General features: G+C 34.8%; 2 protein-coding genes across 2 annotated transcripts; one reads left to right on the top strand and one right to left on the bottom strand.

Moving 5' to 3' along the window:
• Positions 1-10,876: 10,876 nt before the first annotated feature.
• Positions 10,877-11,269, top strand: LOC132721174 (uncharacterized). The gene has a single exon (XM_060705435.1). It carries the CDS (start codon positions 10,877-10,879, stop codon positions 11,267-11,269), a length of 393 nt encoding a protein of 130 aa, XP_060561418.1.
• Positions 11,270-17,675: 6,406 nt separating this feature from the next.
• LOC132721173 (uncharacterized) lies at positions 17,676-21,905 on the bottom strand. Its single transcript, XM_060705434.1, has 2 exons — positions 19,207-21,905; positions 17,676-17,796 (listed from the first exon to the last, which is right to left on the bottom strand). The coding sequence occupies exons 1-2, from the start codon at positions 21,903-21,905 to the stop codon at positions 17,676-17,678; spliced, it is 2,820 nt and encodes a 939-aa protein (XP_060561417.1).
• Between the last annotated feature and the right edge of the window lie 2,979 nt (positions 21,906-24,884).

The following is a 24,884-nucleotide window of genomic DNA, read 5'->3' as shown; positions in this document are numbered from 1 at the left end:
TAACATTTATAAACCTTTTATCAACTTAAAGGTGCATATACAATGTATTTGTTTATTGTCTATTACAATCAAAACCGATTTCACAGTTTGCTTGCAGGGCATGAATCTTATATACGATTACTTCAGGCAAAATTGCCAATTAAATGTTAAAAACGAATAATATAAATAATAAAAAAGAGAAAGTAATTGGTCAAAGCTTATTGTTATGTGTTTTTCTAATCTTTTGTTTTTCCTATAGACGGCTATCTTGTTATGCAAACAAATGCAACGGATAGTCATTTCGCAAAGGAATTATCTAAATGTTTCTTTTCAGCAAAAACCGGGATTTTATTGGAGAGGGTCATTTGTTCCGCATAAAACAATTTCGTAAAGTGTCCCGACAAATTATGATTCATGACAAATTGCTCCCATCTTTCGTTGGCAATTCTTTCGGAGGATTATATTTCATCTCCAAATTACCCAAATGTTATATATTGAAGATAGCATCGATTTTGCAGTCCTAAAACGCAATAATATATCATAACATAACAATTAGGCTTTGACACTCATATCTATACGAAGTGGTACTGCCTAAAATAAACTTACACTAACATCCGAGTCATTAAATTTGTTTTATTTGATATCCTCATAAGAACGTCTTCATTGATTATTAAAATGTTGTTATATCATTTTCTTCGAATTTGTGTAAAAGTATTAGTCCGTTAAATCTAGTTGAGTTAAAAATGTGGTTGTTCTAATTCTTTAAATTAAGATCACTACATAAATATCAATGGCGTTGTGTTTTAGGCAAATGTTTACAAAGTCTATTCAAATACATAAAAACATGTATAATTTATAGAATACATTATACAGTGACAGGACATTATAATCGGTATACACTTTTATCAAAATCTTTAAAAACAAACATTGCCTTTTTAACTGTTATCACATTTTCTGATTCAAATTAAATATTAGTGCAATAGGTCTCCGCCAAAATTATTTGTATATGCATTAGTCTGATATCTTAATACAGGAAGAAATCACGCTTATTCCCAAACGAGTGATGAAGACTACATTTTCTTTTGACTAATACTATTTATGTGCAACAATGTCTATGGCGGATATTTGAAACATGAAAATAGTATTTCTGTTCTAGCTTTTGTCAGGTTTTGAATTGAACATTATAAGAGGAATTATTAAGAGGACACTTTTCGTTTGAGTGGAATATGGAATATATTTTCACGGAACATGATAATATTAACGAGCCGGAACGGCGAGTGAAATATTTGAATTTTATCATGTAATTGAAAAATATATGCCATATTTCTCGAAAATTGAAAAAAACAACCTTTTCTTTTAATTCAGGGATCAAGTCAGGGATCATAGATAGTCATTCCAACTTTTGTTATGCTGTATGGCTTATAAAAACTACAGTTCAATAAATTTCTTATTTCATATTTTATTGGTACAGAAAAATTAAAACCATGGTTTGATTTTTTTATGGTAAGCATAAATTAAATCAAATGCATTTTGAAGGACTGACTGGCTTTTTTCCTGTAAATAACTTTTACAGTACTACGGTAAAACTACAGCTTTCAAACACAAATGCAACAAAAATAGAAGACAATAAAATGATAATTGAGTTAAAGTAGAAACGTCATGTGCTGTAACTGTCTTGAACGATGTTTTTTTTATTTTTGTTTTTTTTTTTGTTTTTGCTTTGGGTTTATTTTGTGCCACTTAGCCGGTGTTTTTTCGCAATTAAAGCATTTTATACATGTGCGTTTTTTTTAAAAAAAAAAACTATGTAAAACACATGTTAACGAATAAACGTCAAGGAATTTCGTGAATTTCTTCCTTTCAGACGATTAAGATGTAAATGACAAAATTCCTAAATTATACTTAAAGATTTGTGGTACAATAACTAAGTGGATATTATATGATATTTTATATTATCATAGTAAAACTGCAATAAAATATTAAATAAAATTTCCAATGTGGCTCATTATATAATGTTTATTTTATACCCTGAAATTTCACTAATTTCCGCCACAGAATCATTCTACTACATATTTGTTAATTATTAATGTTGTTGAAAGATGAAGGCCTTTGTAAATTATTTACACAGTAATAAATCTGTAAGAAAGGGTGATCCATCGGAAGCATTGATAACAACAAAATAAAATGAAAATTGCGGACTCGGTTTGAATGAGTCTGTACATGAAGAATTCTGTTCATGAAGGATAATGAAAAAGTGCAAAATGAATCACGCACCCTAGCACCAGCTTGAGCGGTTCTCAATTTTCAAATCAATGAACCCGTGGAATAAATGAACCCGATGAACCCCCCCCCCCAAAAAAAAAAAAAAAAAACCAAAAAAAAAAAAAAAAAAAAAAAAAAAACAAAACATAAGTTCTGTATTTTTTGGTTTTACAATTTGACCACATTTTTTAACATTTTGATTATAGCCTGACTGGAAATGAAAAGATAATCACCATAAAATTCTAAGTCATTTCTTTTATCCATTTATCAACATTTGTCACGATGAATGACATAAAGTGTGCCTTTATTCTGTTTTAAATTATCTTAAACACGAGACTCCCGTGATGAAAGTTTGATTAAATATTGATTTTCGTTGACAAATGTCATGTTTTATAGATATTAAACATTGTACTGATGAGATAGATACAGATCATAGACTGTCTAGTTGGATCATACATATCGTTATAATACGTTATGACCTTCATAGGTTTTACGATGTCAGTTCGCATTGATTTTCTTTTGTTTATGATTGCAAATTGTCTTTTATCTAGAAAATACGATGCATTATTAAGGTAGAAGTAAAGAAAGACATAATAGCTATCGCAATTTATTTATTTTATTCGGTTATCCCAGTCACTAATCATGGGCTGCACACATTGATTTTTTTATTCTTTTAGTTTTTCTTTCTTATAACAACCAGAAAACTATTGCAGTCACAAATCACGTCATTTTTATTGTGTTATATTTTTGAAAGCTTCTCAACATTTATACTTGTAGCATGTAACATTTAACACCTCTGAATAATCTCTTTATACTAAAGTACTCATATTTGTTTTTGCAAAAGCTAATCTGTTTTCCGGCAAAATATTGTTAATTATATCAATGAGTCTAAATATATTATCTTATAAATAAATATCATGTAATATTGCTTATATGTTGTCAATTACTTTGCCGAACAACTTTTTAAACTGACATGACGACATGGCAGTTAATCAATCTTTTATTTGTTTGTGTCACCCTTTTATTTTCTTGTAAAGATAAAATTTTGTATGAATCAGTCATGAAGACAAATTTCCGAAAGATTATTATCGTATTTGTGTTGAATATATGAACTTAATGACAAGCAAATAATATATAAAGTTTTATATTTATGTAAAATACGATATACGTGTATATATTCATTTATTCATTTCGTTAGATATCTTTTTTCGTTCGTTATAGTAGAAGAATAAATGGCATATTAAATAAAAGTAATAGTATACAATGAATTAAACAAGATGATGGCCCTGAGTCGCTCATTAGAAACAACTGCTTTTCAGTGTTAGAATGTCAATATATTCTAATATTAAATTTGAACATAGAATATGTTTAAACAATAATTTGAAAAAATGCAATGACCTGGGGTATTTAAGCTTTAGCTTAAACCAAGCTAATCAAATTAATATGAGAAAACTTGATAAAAGACTACCTAAGAATGCTACAAAGTTTGGTGATCATCTTTCAATTATTTCAGTAGGAAATGATGTTCGAAGGTTTTTTTTTATTTTTAGCTTTAGTGGCCCCTAAAAGGGGCTCATTTAATAAATATAAGCAAACTTGATAAAAGAGTACTCAAGAATGCTACAGACAAAGTTTGGTGATCATCCATCAATTGGTTCTGAAGTAGAAGATGTTTAAAGGTTTTTCTATTTTTAGATTTAGCGGCCCCTAAAAGGGGCCAATCAAATGAATATGAGCAAACTTGATAAGAGATTACCCAAACATGCTACAGACAAAGTTTGGTGATCATCCATCAATTAGTTCTGTAGCAATAAATGTTTAAATGTATATCTATTTTTAATTTTATCGGCCCCTAAAAGGGGCCAATCAAAATAACATGAGCAAACTTGATAAAAGACTACCCAACAATGGTTAGACAAAGTTTGGTGATCATCCATCCATTGGTTCTGTAGAAATAGACATTTAAAGTTGTTTCTATTTTTAGCTTTTGCGGCCCCTAAAAGGGGCCAATCAAATTAATATGAGCAAACTTGATAGAACACTACCCGAGTATGCTACCTACTAAGTTTGGTGATCATCCATCAGTTAGTTCTATTGGAGAAGATGTTTTAAGGTTTTTCTATTTTTAGCCATAGACCCCTAAAACGGGCCAATCAAAATAATATTAGCAAACTTGATAAGACACTACCCAAGAATGCTACAGACAAAGTTTGGTAATCATCCATCCATTAGTTCTCTAGAAATAGACATTTAATTGTATTTCTATTTTTAGCTTTAGCGGCCCCTAAAAGGGGCCAATCAAATTAATATGAGCAAACGTGATAAAACACTACCAAAGAATGCTACAAAACAAAATTTGGTGATCATCCATCAATTAGTTCTGTAGGAGAAGATGTTTAAAGGTTTTTTCTATTTTTAGCTCTGCTGACCCCTTAAAGGGGCCAATTGGCATGACATGAGCAAATTTAAGTGTGACTGTCACAAGGATGCTACAGACCAAATTTGAAGTAAATCTGCCCAGTACTTTCAGAGAAGAAGACGATTGTTGACGCATGACGACAGACGCCGGAGCATCCCCCTTTGATACTAATAGCTCACCCTGAGCCTTCGGCTCTGGTGAGCTAAAACAAGGGTCGTCACAATCTCTGTGCCTACTACCTATAAACTCTTATAACGAACAAATTATTTAGATATGGGGTTAGTATTTAGTCAAGAAATACTAAGTTTGGCAAACTATTGTGTGATTTTTCATCAAAACATGTGTGTTGTATTCTGCTTAACCCGGTGCTCGGAAGCGTGGACTATAACTTGCACTTTTCATTACTGTCTATGAACAGGCCCAATCAAACCAAGTCTGAAACATTTACAAATTTGATTTTTTGGGGCGTTATTTAAGAATTCCGGGTTATGTTTCGGGATAGTACATATAAAGATACTGAAAACATTTTCAATTTGTTTTGTAGGATTGGTTGTTTCCATCATATGTTACATGCTGCAATAAAATCAATTCAAATATTCGTTTGTAAAGTGGTTATTAATACTTTAACTACTTTATCAGCATTATTTAGGGACCCGTAAAATCTTTACAATTTTATAAACAACATCAGCTATGCAGACAAGAAAAAAAATACAATCAAAACATGCTTAACCATGGGAAACAAAGATAGGAGTTTGCATTTTAAATCCCTTTATCTGAGAACAAGTACCAGGAGCAAAACAATTCAGAGATAGAACTTGATTAAATATAAAATAAACCACCATAAATTTCTATGTATGGATGTTAAAATGTAAATAAGGCAACTGCCGGCTTAAGTAAATCATATAATATTTCTCATGAGTAATATTTGTTGTTGGAGTTATTCATAGTAAAAGAAACACGGATTTCTGATGATTATCTATCATGAATTTCAGCCAGTTGACGTTCATGTTGAAACATGTATATTTCACATATCATAATATTTAGTAAAAATGTTTTTATTGAACAAAATATGACTTTATGTGGCAAAATAAATGAAAATGATATGACTTGCATTATTATACTTTTCTATACGTTTCATTTCCCAGAGCCAACTGTATTTTTGTCGGAAAATACTTTCTATTACGAAAGGTAAAGAGCTTTTATTAAAACAGTCATTTTGAATGTTTAAAGTATTTTTAGTAGGTACTGTCATACAAATAGTCTGATACTAAATTAAACTTCAGTTGTGTTGGTCATGACATGTATTCTTGAGATGCAAACGAAAGCATAAGTGGCATCATGGCCGACTGGTTCAAGCGTCGGACTAGTAATCTAAGGATTGCTGACGGCGTTGGTCCAAACCCTGCCAGGAGAATGCCGTTGTTTCATTGAGACTTTACAATCATGTTTTGTACTCTAGTTCGTTACAGGAACTGATTCGAGAGTGCTTCGATAAGCTTATACTCGTAGCTTCCAACACAATCGAGCTAAAATACATTTGTATAAACTAAACGAGAGCATACATTTTGCAGGCAAAATATAGCTTGTAGTTGGCTAAGAATAATTTACACGTACATTTTAAGCCCTCGAAATTTAATGTATTAATATAAATTTCACGACAAAAAGTTAGCGACTGCATTAAAATAATCACATTATGAAGAATTTGATTTCACAGACAATTCCGGCAAGTAAAAGACAATAATAAAGACCACTTATCAAGTAACTGATCATCAATTTTTTGAGTAATTGAGGTAGATGATTGATGATAATAATGAAAATAAAATGTCAACTGTATGGGTGGATTGAATAGAGATAGACATACTGTACTTGCACAAAATGTCTATCTTATTAATACTTTGAATTGACTTTTTACCAGTGTACTCTGTTTTATTTTGACGATTAATTTCTAGTGTGCAAAATGACTAAATGCAATTTTTCATTAAAGTTGAGCTGGTTTAAGGTTTGCGTAACAAATCAATTTTCTTGATAATTCTTTGCTACGTTTTTCATAAATTGTGTTATTTGGCTTCCCCGACTATAGACTACACGTGTGTTTTTAAAGGTAATCAAATAAAAATACATAAATTTCTTTACCTACCAGTGAAATTTTCCAGTTTCATTTGTTGTTAGAGGCCGCCATTCTTTATGTAACCAATAATAATCGACGAAATAATCGCAATTTTTCGGCTGATGAATAATAATCGGGGTATTCTATTGTAAAACTGAAGCGGTGCATAGAATAATGAATGACACCTTTAAAACGAAAAATGTAAGATATAAAAGGAGATACAAATTTATACTATCAGTGAATGAATTGTTGTTGTCTATGGGAGTTATTTCTTAAGTCGTATTTCTTGAATCGTATGACATGTTAAAATGTTGTCACAATCAATCAAGATTTGTATTAAAAACGCATGTTCGCAATTTATTTAAACACATCTGAGTCAGTAAAATATTAAGAGTTTAGCTTTCTAAGCGATCATAACCCAACTGCATCTGCAATTTAACCCTGGAGGTATGCGTTTTTTTTATAAAACTAAATAGGTATAGCAATGGTTATGTGTAAAATTACAAATATGAGTGATAAATATTATCAAAGTAATCCTATTTCGGTGCGTTCTGTATGGAGAGCCGAGTTGTTAAATAAATAAATTAAAGATAGCCATCAAAGTAATCCTTATTTGGTGCGTTCTATATGGAAAGCAGAGTTGTAAAGTAAAAACACGAAAGATAGTCATTAAGGCAATAGAAGTAACGGAATGAAACTAGAGGATGCTTTTGTAAAAAAGCGCATGTCTCCCCCACTGCTGAGAATAACTGTGAATGGAAACAGGAATGGAAATGGAGATAAGATAATGTAAATACCCGGTAGTCACTTCAATGAAGGCTGTCTATGGATGGTTTCTATTGTTAAGGTTGTATGAGAAGATGCTTCCTAAACTGTTTGTTTTTAACCAGGTATTCAATTTTGAAAATCCTGGTTATTCAATCAGCGTATGGCAGGCGTGCGTCAAACGAAATTGCACTTGATGGTCATATCATATATAGTTTCACAAATGAAATTAAATGAAATTGTGTCTGCTCCATAATTCTTCAAACCTTTAAAGGATTTTGATGATACTTGAAACAAACGTTCATATTGTCAGATTTTTTTACACTATTGAAAGACAACTCAAATTACAATGTATGTAAAATCATGATAACTGTAGTGTGTTGGGATGACTCCACTCGTTTTCACAATGAAGCCTCTCTGGTAGATACTTGAAACAAAAATTCACCACATCCAGAGAACGTGTAGAGTACATGTTTCGTATGGCTGGTTCCAAGGTCAAGGTCTACTTGACACTTGAATGTCATATCATATATAGTTTCACAAACGAAATTAAAGGAAATTGTGTCTGCTCCATAACTCTTCAACCCTTTGAAGGATTTTGATGATACTTGAAAGTTGTAACGCAATACCAATAAATATGTACATAGTCTGAATGGTGCCATGCTTTTAGTATACTATTAGTAATAGTTAACAAGAATAGAAAGTGATATACTATATACTCACATATTGCATGAAAACTCACTCGCTAGTAGGAATTTGTAGTTATCATCAGCAAACAAAACAATGCGTGTAATACACCTTGCTGTGACCATGTAGCATTGAACGCGCAGCGGGGAAGAAATGACCGCATAAGGGTGGAAAGATCAAAAAAGAACAGAGTATATAAAACCAGACAACTGATATATCACTGATATATCAATAATAGTTAAATGTCCTCACTGATAAGAACTCTAGTTATCATCCGGAAATGAGAAAATGACCAATGGTCACTGTGACCTTAACCTTTGACCTACTGACCCCATAAACAAGAGGGATCATCTGCTCAATAAGACCAATCATCCTATGAAGTTTGAGGGTTGTAGGTCTAAAGGAACTCTAGTTATCATCCGGAAAGGAGAAATTAACCAACGGTCGCTGTGACCTTGACCTTTGACCTACTGACCATTAAAACAATAGGGATCATTTGATTAATAAGACCAATCATCCTATGAAGTTTGAGGGTTGTAGGTCAAAAGGAACTCTAGTTATCATCCGGAAATGAGAAATTGACCAACGGTCACTGTGACCTTGACCTTTGACCTACTGACCCCAAAAAACAATAGGGATCATCTGCTCTATAAGACCAATCATCCTATGAAGTTTGAGGGCTGTAGGTCAAAAGGAACTCTAGTTATCATCCGGAAACGAGAAATTGACCAACGGTCACTGTGACCTTGACCTTTGACCTACTGACCCCAAAACAATAGGGATCATCTGCTCTATAAGACCAATCATCCTATGAAGTTTGAGGGCTGTAGGTCAAAAGGAACTCTAGTTATCATCCGGAAACGAGAAATTGACCAACGGTCACTGTGACCTTGACCTTTGACCTACTGACCCCAAAAACAATAGGGATCATCTGCTCTATAAGACCAATCATCCTATGAAGTTTGAGGGCTGTAGGTCAAAAGGAACTCTAGTTATCATCCGGAAACGAGAAATTGACCAACGGTCACTGTGACCTTGACCTTTGAACTACTGACCCCAAAAACAATAGGGATCATCTGCTCAATAAGACCAATCATCCTATGAAGTTTGAGGTCTGTAGGTCTAAAGGAACTCTAGTTATCATCCGGAAACGAGAAATTGACCAACGGTCAGTGTGACCTTGACCTTTGACCTACTGACCCCAAAAACAATAGGGATCATCAGGTCTATAAGACCATTCATCCTATGAAGTTTGAGAGCTGTAGGTCAAAAGGAACTCTAGTTATCGTCCGGAAACGAAGAATGGACGGACGGACTGACGGACGGACGGACTGACGGACGGACAGGGCAAAAACAATATGTCTCCCCCCGAGGTGGGGGAGACATAATTATTTTCCACATAAACCATCAGGGTAGATTGATCTCATTGAAGAGGTTCATTGGTCCGACGTAAGGAAGTTTTGTGTTAGAAATAAAGATCTCTAAGATATGTGAATAATTTGCTTCTATAAGCTTAATGCTATACTTTTAAAGGATGCATAGCGTTTTGTTCTTCTTCAATACTCTTTAATTGAAAATGTTCTTGACAATGTCATTCAATGATGAAAGCAATTAATCTAGTGTTCATCATAAGACTATATTATATTCTGAAGAGAGAACAATTCTACAGAAGTATCTTTCCTGATAAACATGATATTAAAGCCCGCTAATAATACCGCATGTGGTTCTAGAATAAGATGGTCCCAATATAAGGGGAATATCTTTAAAATAATGTTAATGTCAATAGATACCTGGTGTATGTTGTTAACACGAACACTGATTATTTCCAAGGGAAATGTTGTACAATTTCGAAAATTTAGGAATTAAATTCAACATTATTCTACATTGATTTTAATTGTCGAGCCATGTTAAAGGCCCTAGTTACACAGACGGTCGGTCCCCAATCGGTCATTTAATTTTAAATTTACTCGCTGTTTGATCGGTTGTCATGTGTGATTTCATTTCTGGTTTTCTGTGTAAACGGCCATCGGTGATGGACAAGTGTTCAATCGGTTAAACAAACATTTCATTGGTTGCTGGTAGGTGACAGACAGCAACTCAAACGGGGTTGGATCGGTGATAAGGATGTTTTCATCGATAAAAGTGCTGAAATACTATCGGTTTTTGTCGTTTGTAAATCGGAGCTAAATCGGGCGTAACGCTGATTAATCGGTGTTTGATAGCTAGTCATCAGTGGTTAAAAACTTTCCGTCAGATATAGCCGGTGATTCATATTTGGTTATCTTTGTCCGATCGGCGATATCGGTGATTAAGAGCTTGCATATCTCGTGATATAGGTTGCTGTCGGTTCTTTTATTAAAACAAAATGTTTAAGTTATGAGAACCGATGATTATTTTGCACTTGACCGAATAACACCATGGAGGATGTCGGAGCCATCCAGCAATTTGGTGTCATGTTGCAGCAGCAGGCAATTCTTTATGTCCGGTAGGCCATTCAGCTCGTTCAGCAGCCCATAGCTGATCTTAGACGCCGCCGAAGGAGACGGTTGACCAGGCCCTAGTTAACCCAGGAGAGAAGGCTTCAGTTTGGACAGTATAGCACCATTCTTGCAGAGTTGAGGGAAGGAGACACCAGATCCTTCAAGCACTATATGAGGATGACCCTGGAAATGTTCGACGAGCTTCTGCAACGCCTCGCACCAAGACTTCAGAAGTCAGACACCAACTGGAGAAAAGCCCTAGATCCCGGATTGAAGCTGGCGGTAACACTCAGGCACTTGGAAGCAGGAGATTCCTACCCTTCCCTCTCCTATGATTTTAGGGTGGCTAGGACAACAATTTCCCTCTTTATCCCAGAAGTCTGCGAGGCCATAGTACAAACATACAGCGAAGAGGTCATCCCTATCCCCAATACACCTGAAGAATGGAGACCAATAGCTGAAGAGTTTGAAAGGAGGTGGAATGTCCCTCATACATGTGGAGCACTTGATGGCAAACACATTGCACTGAGGAAGCCCCGCAGATCGGGTTCTGAATACTACAACTATTAAGGATTTTTCTCAATTGTGCTCATGGCTCTTGTTGATGCCAACTACAAGTTTCTGTGGATAGACGTCGGAGGCCATGGGCACATGTCAGATGTCCAGATATATAACAATTCCGAGCTCAGTGAGATGCTACAAGATGGAGCCATTGGCTTCCCACCTCCAGAACCTCTTCCAAATGACGACCGTGATACGCCGTACTTCATTCTTGGTGACGATGCTTTTAGGTATTTTATGTATTTATTTATTCTCCCCGGGTCTCATGACCCCTTCCCCTGTGCCCTTTGACTTTATGGGCCTATTACTCAATCATTTATTTCTTTTCTTTTAGTTCCTTATCAGTTACTAATTATTTTTTCTTATGTATGATTTAGTGGTTAGTAGCTTGCCTATGCTCGTCATTGTGCCCTGTTCTGTTTTTGTTTTGGGTTCTCCTTGGCTCCTTGCCACTGGCTCTTGTTACTGGGTCGGGTTGGGGTTCGCCTTTCCTTGTTGATCTTGTTTATCATATTTTAATTAAGGATAAAGTAAGCCTCCATTTTGTTAGAAAGTTTTTTCCGTCAACAGAGGTGATGATATGCTGAATGACTGCAAAATATATTGATTAACTATAAAAAACAGTCCTAAGCAACATGTGAAAACGAATTCTTGGTAAGATATGATGAAACCGGACCACAGGTATTATCTGTCATGTATTCATAACATGAATACAATAAGTAATTGATTGACAATATTATTCATAAATGACAAATGAAATTACTTTCATGTCATAAAATGATTTATATCTGTCATTTTTAGCTCGACTATTCGCAGAATAATCGAGCTAATGCAGTCACCCATTTGTCGGCGTCGGCGTCGGCGTCGGCGTCCCTGTGTATAGTTTTTGTATGTAAGCTGGTATCTCCATAACTACTGAAGGGAATGGATTGAAACTTCACACACTTGTTCTCTGTGATTATCTAAGATGATTGGCACAAGTCCCATAACTCTGATTTGCTTTTTTTCATAATTATGCCCCTTTTTCGACTTAGAAATTCTTGGTTAAGTTTTTGTATGTAAGCTGGTATCTCCATAACTACTGAAGGGAATGGATTGAAACTTCACACACTTGTTCTCTGTGATTATCTTAGATGATTGGCACAAGTCCCATAACTCTGATTTGCTTTTTTTTTCATAATTATGCCCTTTTTTCGACTTAGAAATTCTTGGTTAAGTTTTGTATGTAAGCTGGTATCTCCATAACTACTGAAGGAATGGATTGAAACTTCACACACTTGTTCTCTGTGATTATCTAAGATATTGGCACAAGTCCCATAACTCTGATTTGCTTTTTTTTCATAATTATGCCCCTTTTTCGACTTAGAAATTCTTGGTTAAGTTTTTGTATGTAAGCTGGTATCTCCATAACTACTGAAGGGAATGGATTGAAACTTCACACACTTGTTCTCTGTGATTATCTAAGATGATTGCACAAGTCCCATAATCTGATTTGCTTTTTTTCATAATTATGCCCCTTTTTCGACTTAGAAATTCTTGGTTAAGTTTTTGTATGTAAGCTGGTTTCTCCATAACTACTGAAGGGAATGGAGATTGAAACTTCACACACTTGTTCTCTGTGATTATCTTAGATGGATGGCACAAGTCCCATAACTCTGGTTTGTTTTTTTTCATAATTATGCCCTTTTTCGACTTAGAAATTCTTGGTTAAGTTTTTGCATGTAAGCTGGTATCTCCATAATCTACTGAAGGGAATGGATTGAAACTTCACACACTTGTTCTCTGTGATTATCTAAGATGATTGTACAAGTCCCATAACTCTGATTTGCTTCTTTGCATAATTATGCCCCTTTTTCGACTCATGAATTCTTGGTTAAGTTTTTGCATGTAAGCTTGTATCTCCATACTTACTGAAGGGAATGTATTGAAACTGGAAGAGTTTGTACCTTTTCGGACAATTTTATGTATTCATATAGGTAAGCATTATTATACTCAATGAAACACCCTTGTGACAAATTTTCGAATAGTCGAGCGTTACTGTCCTCCGACAGTTCTTGTTTTAAATAGTTGAGATATCAATTTGGTCTGATCTGCTTTGTTTCAAAAGCACGTGCAGTATTTATTATGTTTATTAAGTATAAATAATTGATAATAATCGCCTGTATACTGGTGTCAGACGTTTAATTAAAAAAATTTTTAAAAAAAATGCCTGCCTATACAGTGCAAATTTTTTATTGATGAATTTAAAAAAGGTTTAAATTTGTGTTTTTTGTTTGTTCCCCCTCACTCTCCTTGGTAAATTTTTCCTGAAAAAAATTTTAGTTATGTTTTTCACTAGAAACCTTGATGGGGCGTTAAAAAGGGGTTTTTCAAGTAACGAACTTAATTTATACAGTAAAAACTTGGGGAAGTATTTAAATATAGCATTCACATTGCTTTTTTACAAAATAACAAAAAGGAAAAGGAAAAAAAATAACTAGTAAAAAACATTATAATTTTTGTGTCCGTGTTATGGTTTCTTGCTCTACAATAAATTGTATGAAAGCAAACTTATTATTTATTGTAAAAAAAATCAACAACTACTAACGTGGTATGCTTATTAAAATTTGAATTTAACTACGATTTAACTACGAGATTTTCCCTAGACAAATTAGATAATTTAGAAATAATATTGCTTAATTGACTCGTCGTGGTTTTAAAGTACAGATGACACATGTTGCTTCATCTTCAAATAAGCATACATTTTAATCTTATCCTGGAAAATATATTTAGTTGGTTTATATTAAATTAAAGTTTGTAATAAATCAATAATTGTGTTGTTTGTATTTAGTTGTTTAGTATTTAGAATCATATGCGACAGCAAACTACAAAATAGATATATAAATGTTGTTGGAAAGTGATGCATGATCCGATAATCAGATCTTTATAATGAATAGCTCTATATTCGTCATATACACACCAATGATTAAACAATTCTAATTTCTTTCTTATTTTCAAGCATGATTTGATATGAAAAATACCAAAACGATACATTTCTCTTGTTTTCATTGATATTTAAAATACTTATTGAATATTTGTCAATTGTAGACAAATCCTTTTAAAAGACAAATATAGATAAACAGTTTTTCGCTGTTGCATATTTGTGTTTGTTGTTGTTGTTCAATACAACATATCTTTCAAATTCCATACATTTTAATTTGGTACCTTTTCATGATGTTGTTAACAACATCATCAGATTCTTTAACAACGTCATTATCAATATAAATATTATTATAATTTTTATATACGTTATTACCCAATAACCACACTAATGTTACACTCTCGAAAACGTTAGATGTTTCTTTTTATCTAGCTAGAATAATATGCAAAAAATATGAGTTTGAAATTATATCTGAATAAAAATGTTCATCTTTTTCATAGTCCAGTTGAGCTGAACTGACTCTATATTTCAAAATATTGACTTTAATACGATGATTGACGTTATATTGGAATATTTAAATCTGCCTTAAATATTAAAACACTGCCCCACTCTTTGATGAACTGAACGTTACAGGTAAATCCTAATGGATATTAACAAAACAATCATTTAGTCCATGCGTTCTTTACTTCTAACCTGAAATATGTTTTTATTTTAAAAGGAATTATGGCAAAATGAAAAAATTGAGTGAAAAGATGCAAGTCAAATTATTTTTTTCATTTTGCCATCAACGAACGAGTTTTAGAGATATCAGCCTGAAACTTCATACATTGAAATATCTTATAAAGAAAAACTAAATTACTATTATTAAGCAAAAAAAGATACATAAATTTTAGGTTTCGCATTTCGTTTAAGAGTGAAACAAAGCAGGGGAACAGTAACTCTACACTTGAATAAAATATTAATGTCGGATAGGGTATTATACTACGATAATAATGTACAACACGTTGTGTCTGGTTTATACGTCTATTCAAAACTACTAACGTTTATATTACAAAACATAGAAGTGAGTACTCTCGTCACGCATATTGCGTCATAAACGCACAGCATATTAGCGCAATCCGACATTCGGGGCCGCAAAATGATAAATATGAAATAACTATCATTTGTAATTTCTCAATCTTATATATAGACTCTTTCTAAATATATTAAATAAAGTCATTGTTTTAAATATAAGCAAAATGTCTCTCTCACTCAAATCAATAATTCATAAAAGTTAAGTCTTGTTCGCTGAAATTAGTGAATTTATCAATTTGACTGCCTATAAGTTTATCCATTTTACTCTTTCTCATTTACCAACGATAAAGTTAGCAGGTCTGGTGTATGATCACTTCCGGTAGAGATCTTGCTGCTGCTGATAATCCAGCTAACCGGGCATCATTCGTCTATCACAGCAAGTTCACGTATCTACGACATTCTCGTGCACCTTATACGTCACAATCGCGTATTCGTCTGCGTTATGACCACTTCTTTGTATGTCGTTCATTAACGAATCAGATAATCAAATTCCAATTTCCCAAATTGTTACTAACACACCTGAACTCTGAAACGTTGTGGAACTACGGTTTACATATTACATTCTGTTGTCGATCGTTGTCAGTAATCTGTTAACCCGGACCATGGGATAAGTGTGATAGGAGTAAGCGGTTCTGGATCTAACTATGTCGGACGTACGTATATGGCGGTCGTTGAAGAGGCTGAATCTCGTAGCTATGTCTGCAAAACTACGGAAACTAACGAAATTGATCGAGCCAGAACTTTCTTTTAAAGCCGGTCTAACAAGTCCATCATTCCTACACCAGCCACTCAATAGCCACGGGCCCGTTTGGTATAGAATCGCCACTGCATTCTTTTAAAGCCAACCTTTCCTTCCAATGTTGTATCTAACAAGGCACTTAAGTGTCGATGCTGCTTGGAATGTCGTTTGCGTTCGTCAGATAAATGAGTCTAGGCATGACCGCTCTGCTAACCCAACGCCGAAATGCTGCAATAAATGTGTCCTTCTGAAAGGTCCATGGCATCGGAGTTCTATGTGTACACTCGGGTGGATGCGCATGTAAACAAGCAACATACCTTTGACCCCTAACCATGGTTTCTTCTCGACGATAAAGTGCCCTGAAAGTCAAACTGTAACTGTGAGTGGTGGTGAGCTTCAACATCTGAATGCTGGTAAGGTGTGGTGATCTGGTACAATGTAGGGTTTACAATTACTTTACGACAAGTCGTACATTTTCTGAGTTGTAATTTTACACATTGTCGTATCACAGGAATCCAAAATGTCTGTCGTATGTGGCATATAGTAGCACTAATTCCGGAATGAAGTTGTTTTTCATGTGCATCAAGTATGATTAGTCGTGTCAGAGGATGTTTTGGCTGGCAGTAAAATAGGGAATTTTGTATTTTCATCTATAGTGGCATTGTGTATTCTACCACCACATCTGATATAACCATCTTGGTCTAGGTAAAGTCGTAACTGTCGTACCAATGGAAGTCGTGATTTACCAGATTTCAAATTGTTTATCACTTCTTTGTAAGTTTATACTGGCAGTGTTGAGTCAGCTTCATTTTAGCTTTAAATAGTTCTTGTACGGTGATGGGCCCGTTTTCTTGATTCACGTTGTATCATACAATTGTGTATAAATCTCATTACAAATGCTGTAATTCTAACTACCTTTTTATATACTGCTGTATCTTAGTAAATATTATGACATTGTGTAAGACCATCTCAGGTGTGTATGGATATATCGTTATTAAGCCAAGGTTACTTCGGTCTATGGTCTCATTAGATACGTCGTCCTATGGTAAATAGCCTCTAACTTTCCCAAAGTGCACTGTTTCGGAATTAACCATTTGGACCATTCATGTATAAGTTTTGTCTGTACTCGGATTGCTGTTATGCTCCGTAATAAAATCCAGCTGATTTGTTGGCTAGGACAGTATTCCACTTCCGGTCAATGTTATTTCGGATTTCTTACCTTATTCTGTAGAATCTTCATGTAGTTTTGTTGTTTCAACCAATGTAGTACGATTGGCTGTTGACCAAATATAATTCCTGTATTGCCATAGCTTGCGTGTAGTGATTGCTAATACGAGCGCCATTACTGCATGCCATATAGATCTCAACTGGTAAACTGAGTTCTCAACGTGCAACGCGTGATGTTGAAGAATGAGTTTTCGATTCCTGGGGTTTCGCATCAAGTATGCACTGGCCATAACGGATACTGAATCAACAAAAACAGTTAGTACTGGGTCTCTTTGTTCAAGCATTTGTCGCTGCTACCGAGAACAAAATATAGTCTGAGAATCTTTGGTATTTTTGTACATGTGTTGATATCAGTGCAAGTTGCTGGCCAGTTTTGCTGGAATATTCAGTAAAGATGTATTTCCATGGCAACTTCTCTCTCCACATATTCTTGTAGAACTTTTGTCACGTATCAACTATCGGACTAAGTAAGCCCACAGTGAGTCCATATATCCTCGCATGTGTACTGAAAATACTCTTTGTAGGTCACTTATCCAAGATAATAGGAATGTCTCTATCTGGGTATGATAATCTCTCCTGTTTGTAACCAATAACAATCTACATTTCGTTACTAATTGTTGTCAAGAACACCTTCTTCTGTAGCGGTTGCTTGCAGCCGGCGATTATTAGATGCCCATGACCTCAAGTTAAAATAGATAAATACAGAATCCCTAAAGAAAGCCCAACACGGCAAAATTATAAATGTTGCAGGCTCGGTTTGATTGAGCCTGTTCATGGACGGTACTGGAAAGTGCAAGTTACCGTCCACGCCCCCTAGCACCGGCTTAAGCAGAATTCAACATTTGAACGTGAAATAGTAAAACTTTGAATTTAGAATCATCCGCAGATGTGTTCATACGGCGGTTATCATGGAACCTTCAATGTGACACTTCCGTGCCATTCCATGAAAAGCGGCGTATGGTCCCCAAGTAATAAAAAGTGTGTGCCCTAAACGAGAAAACAATGGGCGGAACTAAATCAAATGGAATTTTGAAAGGGGATCAGAGGTTATGAAGCCTGCATATCACAGATAAGACGTCAAAAGACAAATTTAAAAAGCAGGCAACATATCCTAAGGGTGATTCAACATTATTCAAGTAGGAATATTGGAACCACCCAATTAGAAAATGCCGAAAATTTGAACCTAAAAATACCACAAGCACAACAATAATGTCGTGCTGAACGATCTTCAAGGATCGAAAATATAACATCATTGATTAAATGTACGGGGAGACTTTTTACAGCCGCCACACGGCACAAATAACACGGATGTGATCATAAAATAGATAAATACAGAATCCCTAAAGAAAGCCCAACACGGCAAAATTATAAATGTTGCAGGCTCGGTTTGATTGAGCCTGTTCATGGACGGTACTGGAAAGTGCAAGTTACCGTCCACGCCCCCTAGCACCGGCTTAAGCAGAATTCAACATTTGAACGTGAAATAGTAAAATTTTGAATTTAGAATCATCCGCAGATGTGTTCATACGGCGGTTATCATGGAACCTTCAATGTGACACTTCCGTGCCATTCCATGAAAAGCGGCGTATGGTCCCCAAGTAATAAAAAGTGTGTGCCCTAAACGAGAAAACAATGGGCGGAACTAAATCAAATGGAATTTTGAAAGGGGATCAGAGGTTATGAAGCCTGCATACCACAGATAAGACGTCAAAAGACAAATTTAAAAAGCAGGCAACATATCCTAAGGGTGATTCAACATTATTCAAGTAGGAATATTGGAACCACCTAATTAGAAAATGCCGAAAATTTGAACCTAAAAATACCACAAGCACAACAATAATGTCGTGCTGAACGATCTTCAAGGATCGAAAATATAACATCATTGATTAAATGTACGGGGAGACTTTTTACAGCCGCCACACGGCACAAATAACACGGATGTTAAAGCCCCCTTGTAACATTAGGTCTCTTGTATCTCGGAAATACCTTAAGACTTCCTCTTCTGTGCGAAAACTTGATAATATGTTGTCTACGTATAGGTCTCGCTTCAAGATTTTACTGACCCAGCTGGTAGCGTTCATGTCTAGATGTTTGAGTAATGTAGCGCTGAGTATAAACGGTGAGCATGTGGCACCAAATAGGACTGATTTAAATCTATATGTTGTTAGCGGGCTGTCAGCATTATCCGGGTTGCTCAACCAAAGGAATCTGGTTACGTCTCTGTCATCTTTATGTAATCGTACATTGAGAAAAGCCTTTTCTATGTCAGTTGAGATTGCATATTTCTCAAGTCTAAACCGAACCATTATGTGTGATAAGTCATTCATTATGGGTGGGGTAGAATCAAGGCAGTCGTTCAAACTAGGTTTATTAGCTGATTCACGGCAACTGCAGTCATACACAATACGAATTGGAGTCGTAGTTGAATCTTTCTTGACTGCATGATGGGGTATATAATGCACTTGGGTCGATATTTCCTCGTTCTCGTCAACTTTTTCTATGAAACCTCGTTGTTCTTGTTCTTGTATTATCTCTGCGTATTTCTGTAAGATACTTGGGTCTCGGCGGAGGCGTTTAATCAAAGATTCTGTTCTTCTTTTTGTCACGTCGTAATTTGTCGGGAGAGTGTCGTGATCCTCTTTCCATGGGAGTTTGGCTTCATATTTACCGTCTGTAAACTTTACACAGTTTTGTTTGTATATCTCTAATGTGTCAGTATAATCGTCTTCTGCGGGGTTTATTCCTAGGGACTCAAGTTTCCAAAATCTGTCAATATCTGTACTCATTACATTCATAACTAAATAACTCTGATTCCTTGGTCCATGCGCTTGAACCGGACCAGACAGTAAGTATCCAATACTAGAACTAACTGCTGTAGGACCATCTCCTCGAACCGTTTCGTTTCCTACGATATTCCAGTACTGGTCAGCTCCGATCAATAACGATATTTCAAAACTTTCTTCATTTATGACTGGATGTGCTAATTTTAATTTTCTTAGGTGGGGTAACGACGTCACGGACTGGGGAATGTGACGTAGTGGGACGGCGATTGTTGGGACGATCATAACTTCCAGGGGTAAATTGTCACCTGCATCGGTCAGTAGATATATGGTCGTAGTGTCTAAATGTCGTAGTTTCTGCGATGAATCTCCAAATGCTGCCAAACTAATGGCACTGCTTCCACGTGGCTGAACATTTAATCTTTTGGCTAGTTTTTCAGAAATAAAGGATCGCTGTGCCTTTTTATCAAAAAGAATGTTTGCCTGCGCGAACTGTGTCTCAGAACATACTTGAGCGACAGCTGTTTTTAATAAAACGTCTGGTCGGGTTTCGGATCTTGAGTGTAAAACTGTTGCCTGTATTTGAGTGGAGGTATCACTTCCGGTTGAAGGTAGGTTTGTCGGGCAAGTATTTATTTTCGGCCTTGAATCTGGACAATTTTCACATATACTAGTATGGTGTTTTCTTTTACATTTCAAGCATCTGAAGTGTGATCGGCAGTTAATTACTTGGTGATTTTTCAAACAATTAAAACATAAATGCTTCTTTCTTATTATGTCCTTTTTAACCCTCACATCAATTAACTTTGTGCAATCGTTAGCATGGTGATTTTCATTGCAGTAAATACACTTTCTCTGATCAATAAGCGTTTTGTGCATCCGTCTGTGTATCACGTGACTTCCGGCTTCCGGTTTCCGTCTAGCGCCCGTGAAAAACGACGCTGTAGTTCTATAACCAGCTAAATCATCTGTAGTCTGTCCGGCCTCCATGATATTCAGTTCACGATATAACGCTTTTCGTAAAGTTTCTAATGACCACTTATCGCTGCCATTTTCTCGTGCTAAACTCTTGCGAATTTCTGCCGGAAGTTTGTCTATAATGACTGGTACTAAAAGAGTTCCGTACGTATTTTGACACTGACCTAGCGATTCCAATCCGCGAATATAAGCTTCTAATTTGTCGTAATAGTTTCTCATACTGTGTAGAGTATTGCTCGGGGCTGGCAGGTTTAGTAACGCCTGTATATACGCATGAATGATTTTATGACTCTGTCCGAACCTCTCCTTCAGTAAATCGACTGCTTGAATGTAATTTGCATGCGTAAGTGCAAATCCTTGAATAACTTGAGCCGCACTGCCTTCTAGTTGCGTCTTCAAATAATTAAATTTTTGTACTTCTGTAAGATTCGGGTTTTGATGAACAGAGGAATCAAAAGCATCCCAAAAACTTTGCCATTCGAGAATGTCACCACTAAATACAGGTAGCGATAATTTCGGCAGTCTCTGATAAAGCGACGTATTTGAATGAAATGTACTCACATTTTGCAAAGAACTGTTACCATTATTCACGTTATTATTTTCGATTGAAGAACCACTTCTGTCCTCCATCTGGATTTGCGGGTTAGTTGCTTTGCTATAGGCTTGAAGTTCTCTCACCTTTATTTCCAGCGTCAATCCATATTCTTCACTGCTTATTATTTCCTCCTCGATATCCGTTACTTCCGTCAGTTCTATAATCTTTTCGTTTAAGGAATTAATTGTCTCTGCTCCACTGATTATGGCTTCAAGAATTGCGTTAAATTCTATCATTGATGAGTTATCTTTCGCTCGTTCAATCCGTTCAAGCTTTATTTCGATACATCTTCGCTGTCCCTCTCTGACTGATCGCAATTTATCTATCTTCATGTTTTAGTCACGGCACCAATGTCGGATAGGGTATTATACTACGATAATAATGTACAACACGTTGTGTCTGGTTTATACGTCTATTCAAAACTACTAACGTTATACTACAAAACATAGGAAGTGACGTACTCTAACGTCACGCATACGTTGGCGTCATTTAACGGCACATGCATATGAGCGCAATTCCCGACAATTAATTGAATCAATCGACGAATTTGCGTATTCACCATTTACATAGACAAATGCATGAAAGGTTTAAAGCTCAACGTTTGAACATAATTATTATGTCATATACATGTTTATCGTTTTGTATTATGCATGTATTAAGCTCTTGTACATGTAAATATTATGAACGACTCCTAGACTTGGTAATGTCACAGCAATGAAGTAAGCTAACGTTATTGACCGGTGGAGGAATAAATATCACAATGTTTGTATTTGATTAAAAAGACTGTAAAGCTCAATGAAAAATTTTCTAGATCGATCTGACGAAGAATTCACGTTCATATATCATACCAAACTAGGAATGGGACCGGTTTAAATATGTAAACCATTTAGATTAATGCGAACTAAGTAGATTAAAACGGGGATCGTAACAAAAGAGTAAATAAGAATCCCTAAAGAGAGCCCAACACGGCAAAGTTGAAAATGTTGCAGGCTCGGTTTTATTGAGCCTGTTCATGGACGGTACTGACAAGTGCAAACTACCGTCCACGCCCCTAGCACCGGCTTAAGCAGAATTCAACATTTAACATGAACTGGACAATTTTGAATTTTGAAACGTAAGTCATTAATTATTAATTCTTAACACATTAACTTTCAGGGCTATAAATCTGACATCATGTATAACAAGAAAACGTGTAGAATTTAGGATTCTAACCATTTGTAAAATTTGTTACTAAAGTTCTTTTCCTACAAACATAGCATTTCAACTCGTATTTTATAATATATTAATACAACCATATAAAGTTTGTTTTTATATAATAAGGAAGATATAAGAAAATACTATAATACTGATATCATTTTAGTTTAACAATTTCGCGAACATTTGTATTCTTAAGATATGCGTGTAATCATAGTGAACAAACAACTACTGAGGATATCGGATAATAATATTTTTGTCCCGTTTCGGTGCTAATTAGAGTGAATAAAGCTTTCTTTATGTTACAACTAACACCAAGTCCTTTGGGATTTTTCCATAATGGAATTGGGGTCAAAGCACTGTAACAAAAAAGTAATTTTCACTCCCCTATATTGTCAGTATATGCATGTGTCATTTCCGTTTTTTATGGTTGTTTCTATTCTGAAGGTTTTAGTGATAACAGAACATACAAAATAAATATTTTGTATTTAATAAACCTTGCATAAAAAATGCAACGTAGTAATGTGTGGTTGTAACAGTTTTATTAACATCATAGGTGCAGTTAACCTAACTAAAAGCCTTTGTTGTTTGTGTGATTTTGCAACAATGGTGTAATTATACATAAAAAAGATATATATTGACATATTGATTTCAACGGTAACAAATAATATTTTGGTAAGATACGTGATGGACACGAGCACTTTAAACTTATATGGTATCATGCAATTCTGATCTACGATCGCAAAGCAGTTTGTAAACATTGTCCGAGTTTGATGTCAACGATAAGATGTAATTAACCAAAATATTATCATTATATAACAGTGACATATTTATTTTGAAACCTCATAAAAGTTTGTTTTTAAATATGCATCACTAATGTAAAATAGTCTGCTTGTGAGTTATGTATGTTCACATTATCTAAGGAATTCGGTTTTCTATCCCCTGACAATTCTAAATACATTTTCAAGACCAATAACAAAAATAAGATACTTGTACGAAAAAGGTTAACAGAAAAAATACGAGTCCTTAGTAAATGAACTGAAATTAAAATTTGTAATTAACGAGAGAAACAAGTATGAAACGATGTACCGTAAAAAAGTTAAAAAGGTTTTAATTGATAAAGCATAGTCTTATAGTGTTATTTTTCCTACTCTATGTATACGCTCTATATATTCTCTCTAGAAATAGCCATTTCGTTGACGAGCAAATTATTGACTTATCTTACTTGCAATCGCCTTGCTGAATGTCATTTATCGAAATAAATGTATCTATGAATGTATGCAATTGAAAGTTTGTAATTGAAGTTCAAATTAAATTGATTTTGTGTTAAAATATGTGTGCCAATTTCATGAACATGATACATAGTGACCTCGAATTTAGTTCAAACAAAAACACGTTCTAATTGTTGTGAGAATATGGGAATATGGATCTTGGGCGATAGCTTTAGTCTTGTTATTCAATATTTCCATTCCTTTTTGAACTTGTCATGGTAATAATGACATGACAATTTTTTCTATCATTGAATTTGACTTTGTCATGGGTTAGTTATTGTTAAAAATAAATAAATATAATATGAATAAATACTGGTTGTTGTTTTCAATCTGCAAAAGGGTTCTAGTAATAGGTCAAACATATTCTCTTCTCATACGAACCTGTGCTTTACCTTAGTCATTCAATAACTAAAAGTCCCGTTATCCTTTTATTATACTCCTATTTTAACATGTATTGTTTGGCAATATTGAGCTGAGAATGAGGTAATAATAATGTGTATGGGTCGATATAGAAATGCAGTTTCAAATATTTATACTTAAAGCAATATATGGAATTGTGATTTATAAGGTTTATAGAAGTATGTTTAAGTTATATATAAGTTGTTTAGAATCTCTGAAATCAGAGGAATGTTAATGATTAGTGCTGTGACTGGCTAGGACATATAAAGGACAATTCCTGGATCTGTTATCATATTGTTAACCTATGCGCTCCAAACTTAACATGGTCGTTTATGATATTTTGGGCCGAATGTCTACCAAACGGTTTTTGTTGCACTGTTTCTACAAACGTTTCATAAACCTAAACCAAGCTCTTGGATAACCCATTCATAATTATCCGAATTATCT

Source organism: Ruditapes philippinarum, unplaced genomic scaffold (genome assembly GCF_026571515.1).
Source record: "Ruditapes philippinarum isolate M1 unplaced genomic scaffold, ASM2657151v2 ctg177_1_1_1_1, whole genome shotgun sequence".
NCBI lineage: Eukaryota > Metazoa > Mollusca > Bivalvia > Venerida > Veneridae > Ruditapes > Ruditapes philippinarum.
Note: the sequence above shows the minus strand (reverse complement) of the source record. Positions and strands in the feature narration are given on the sequence as shown.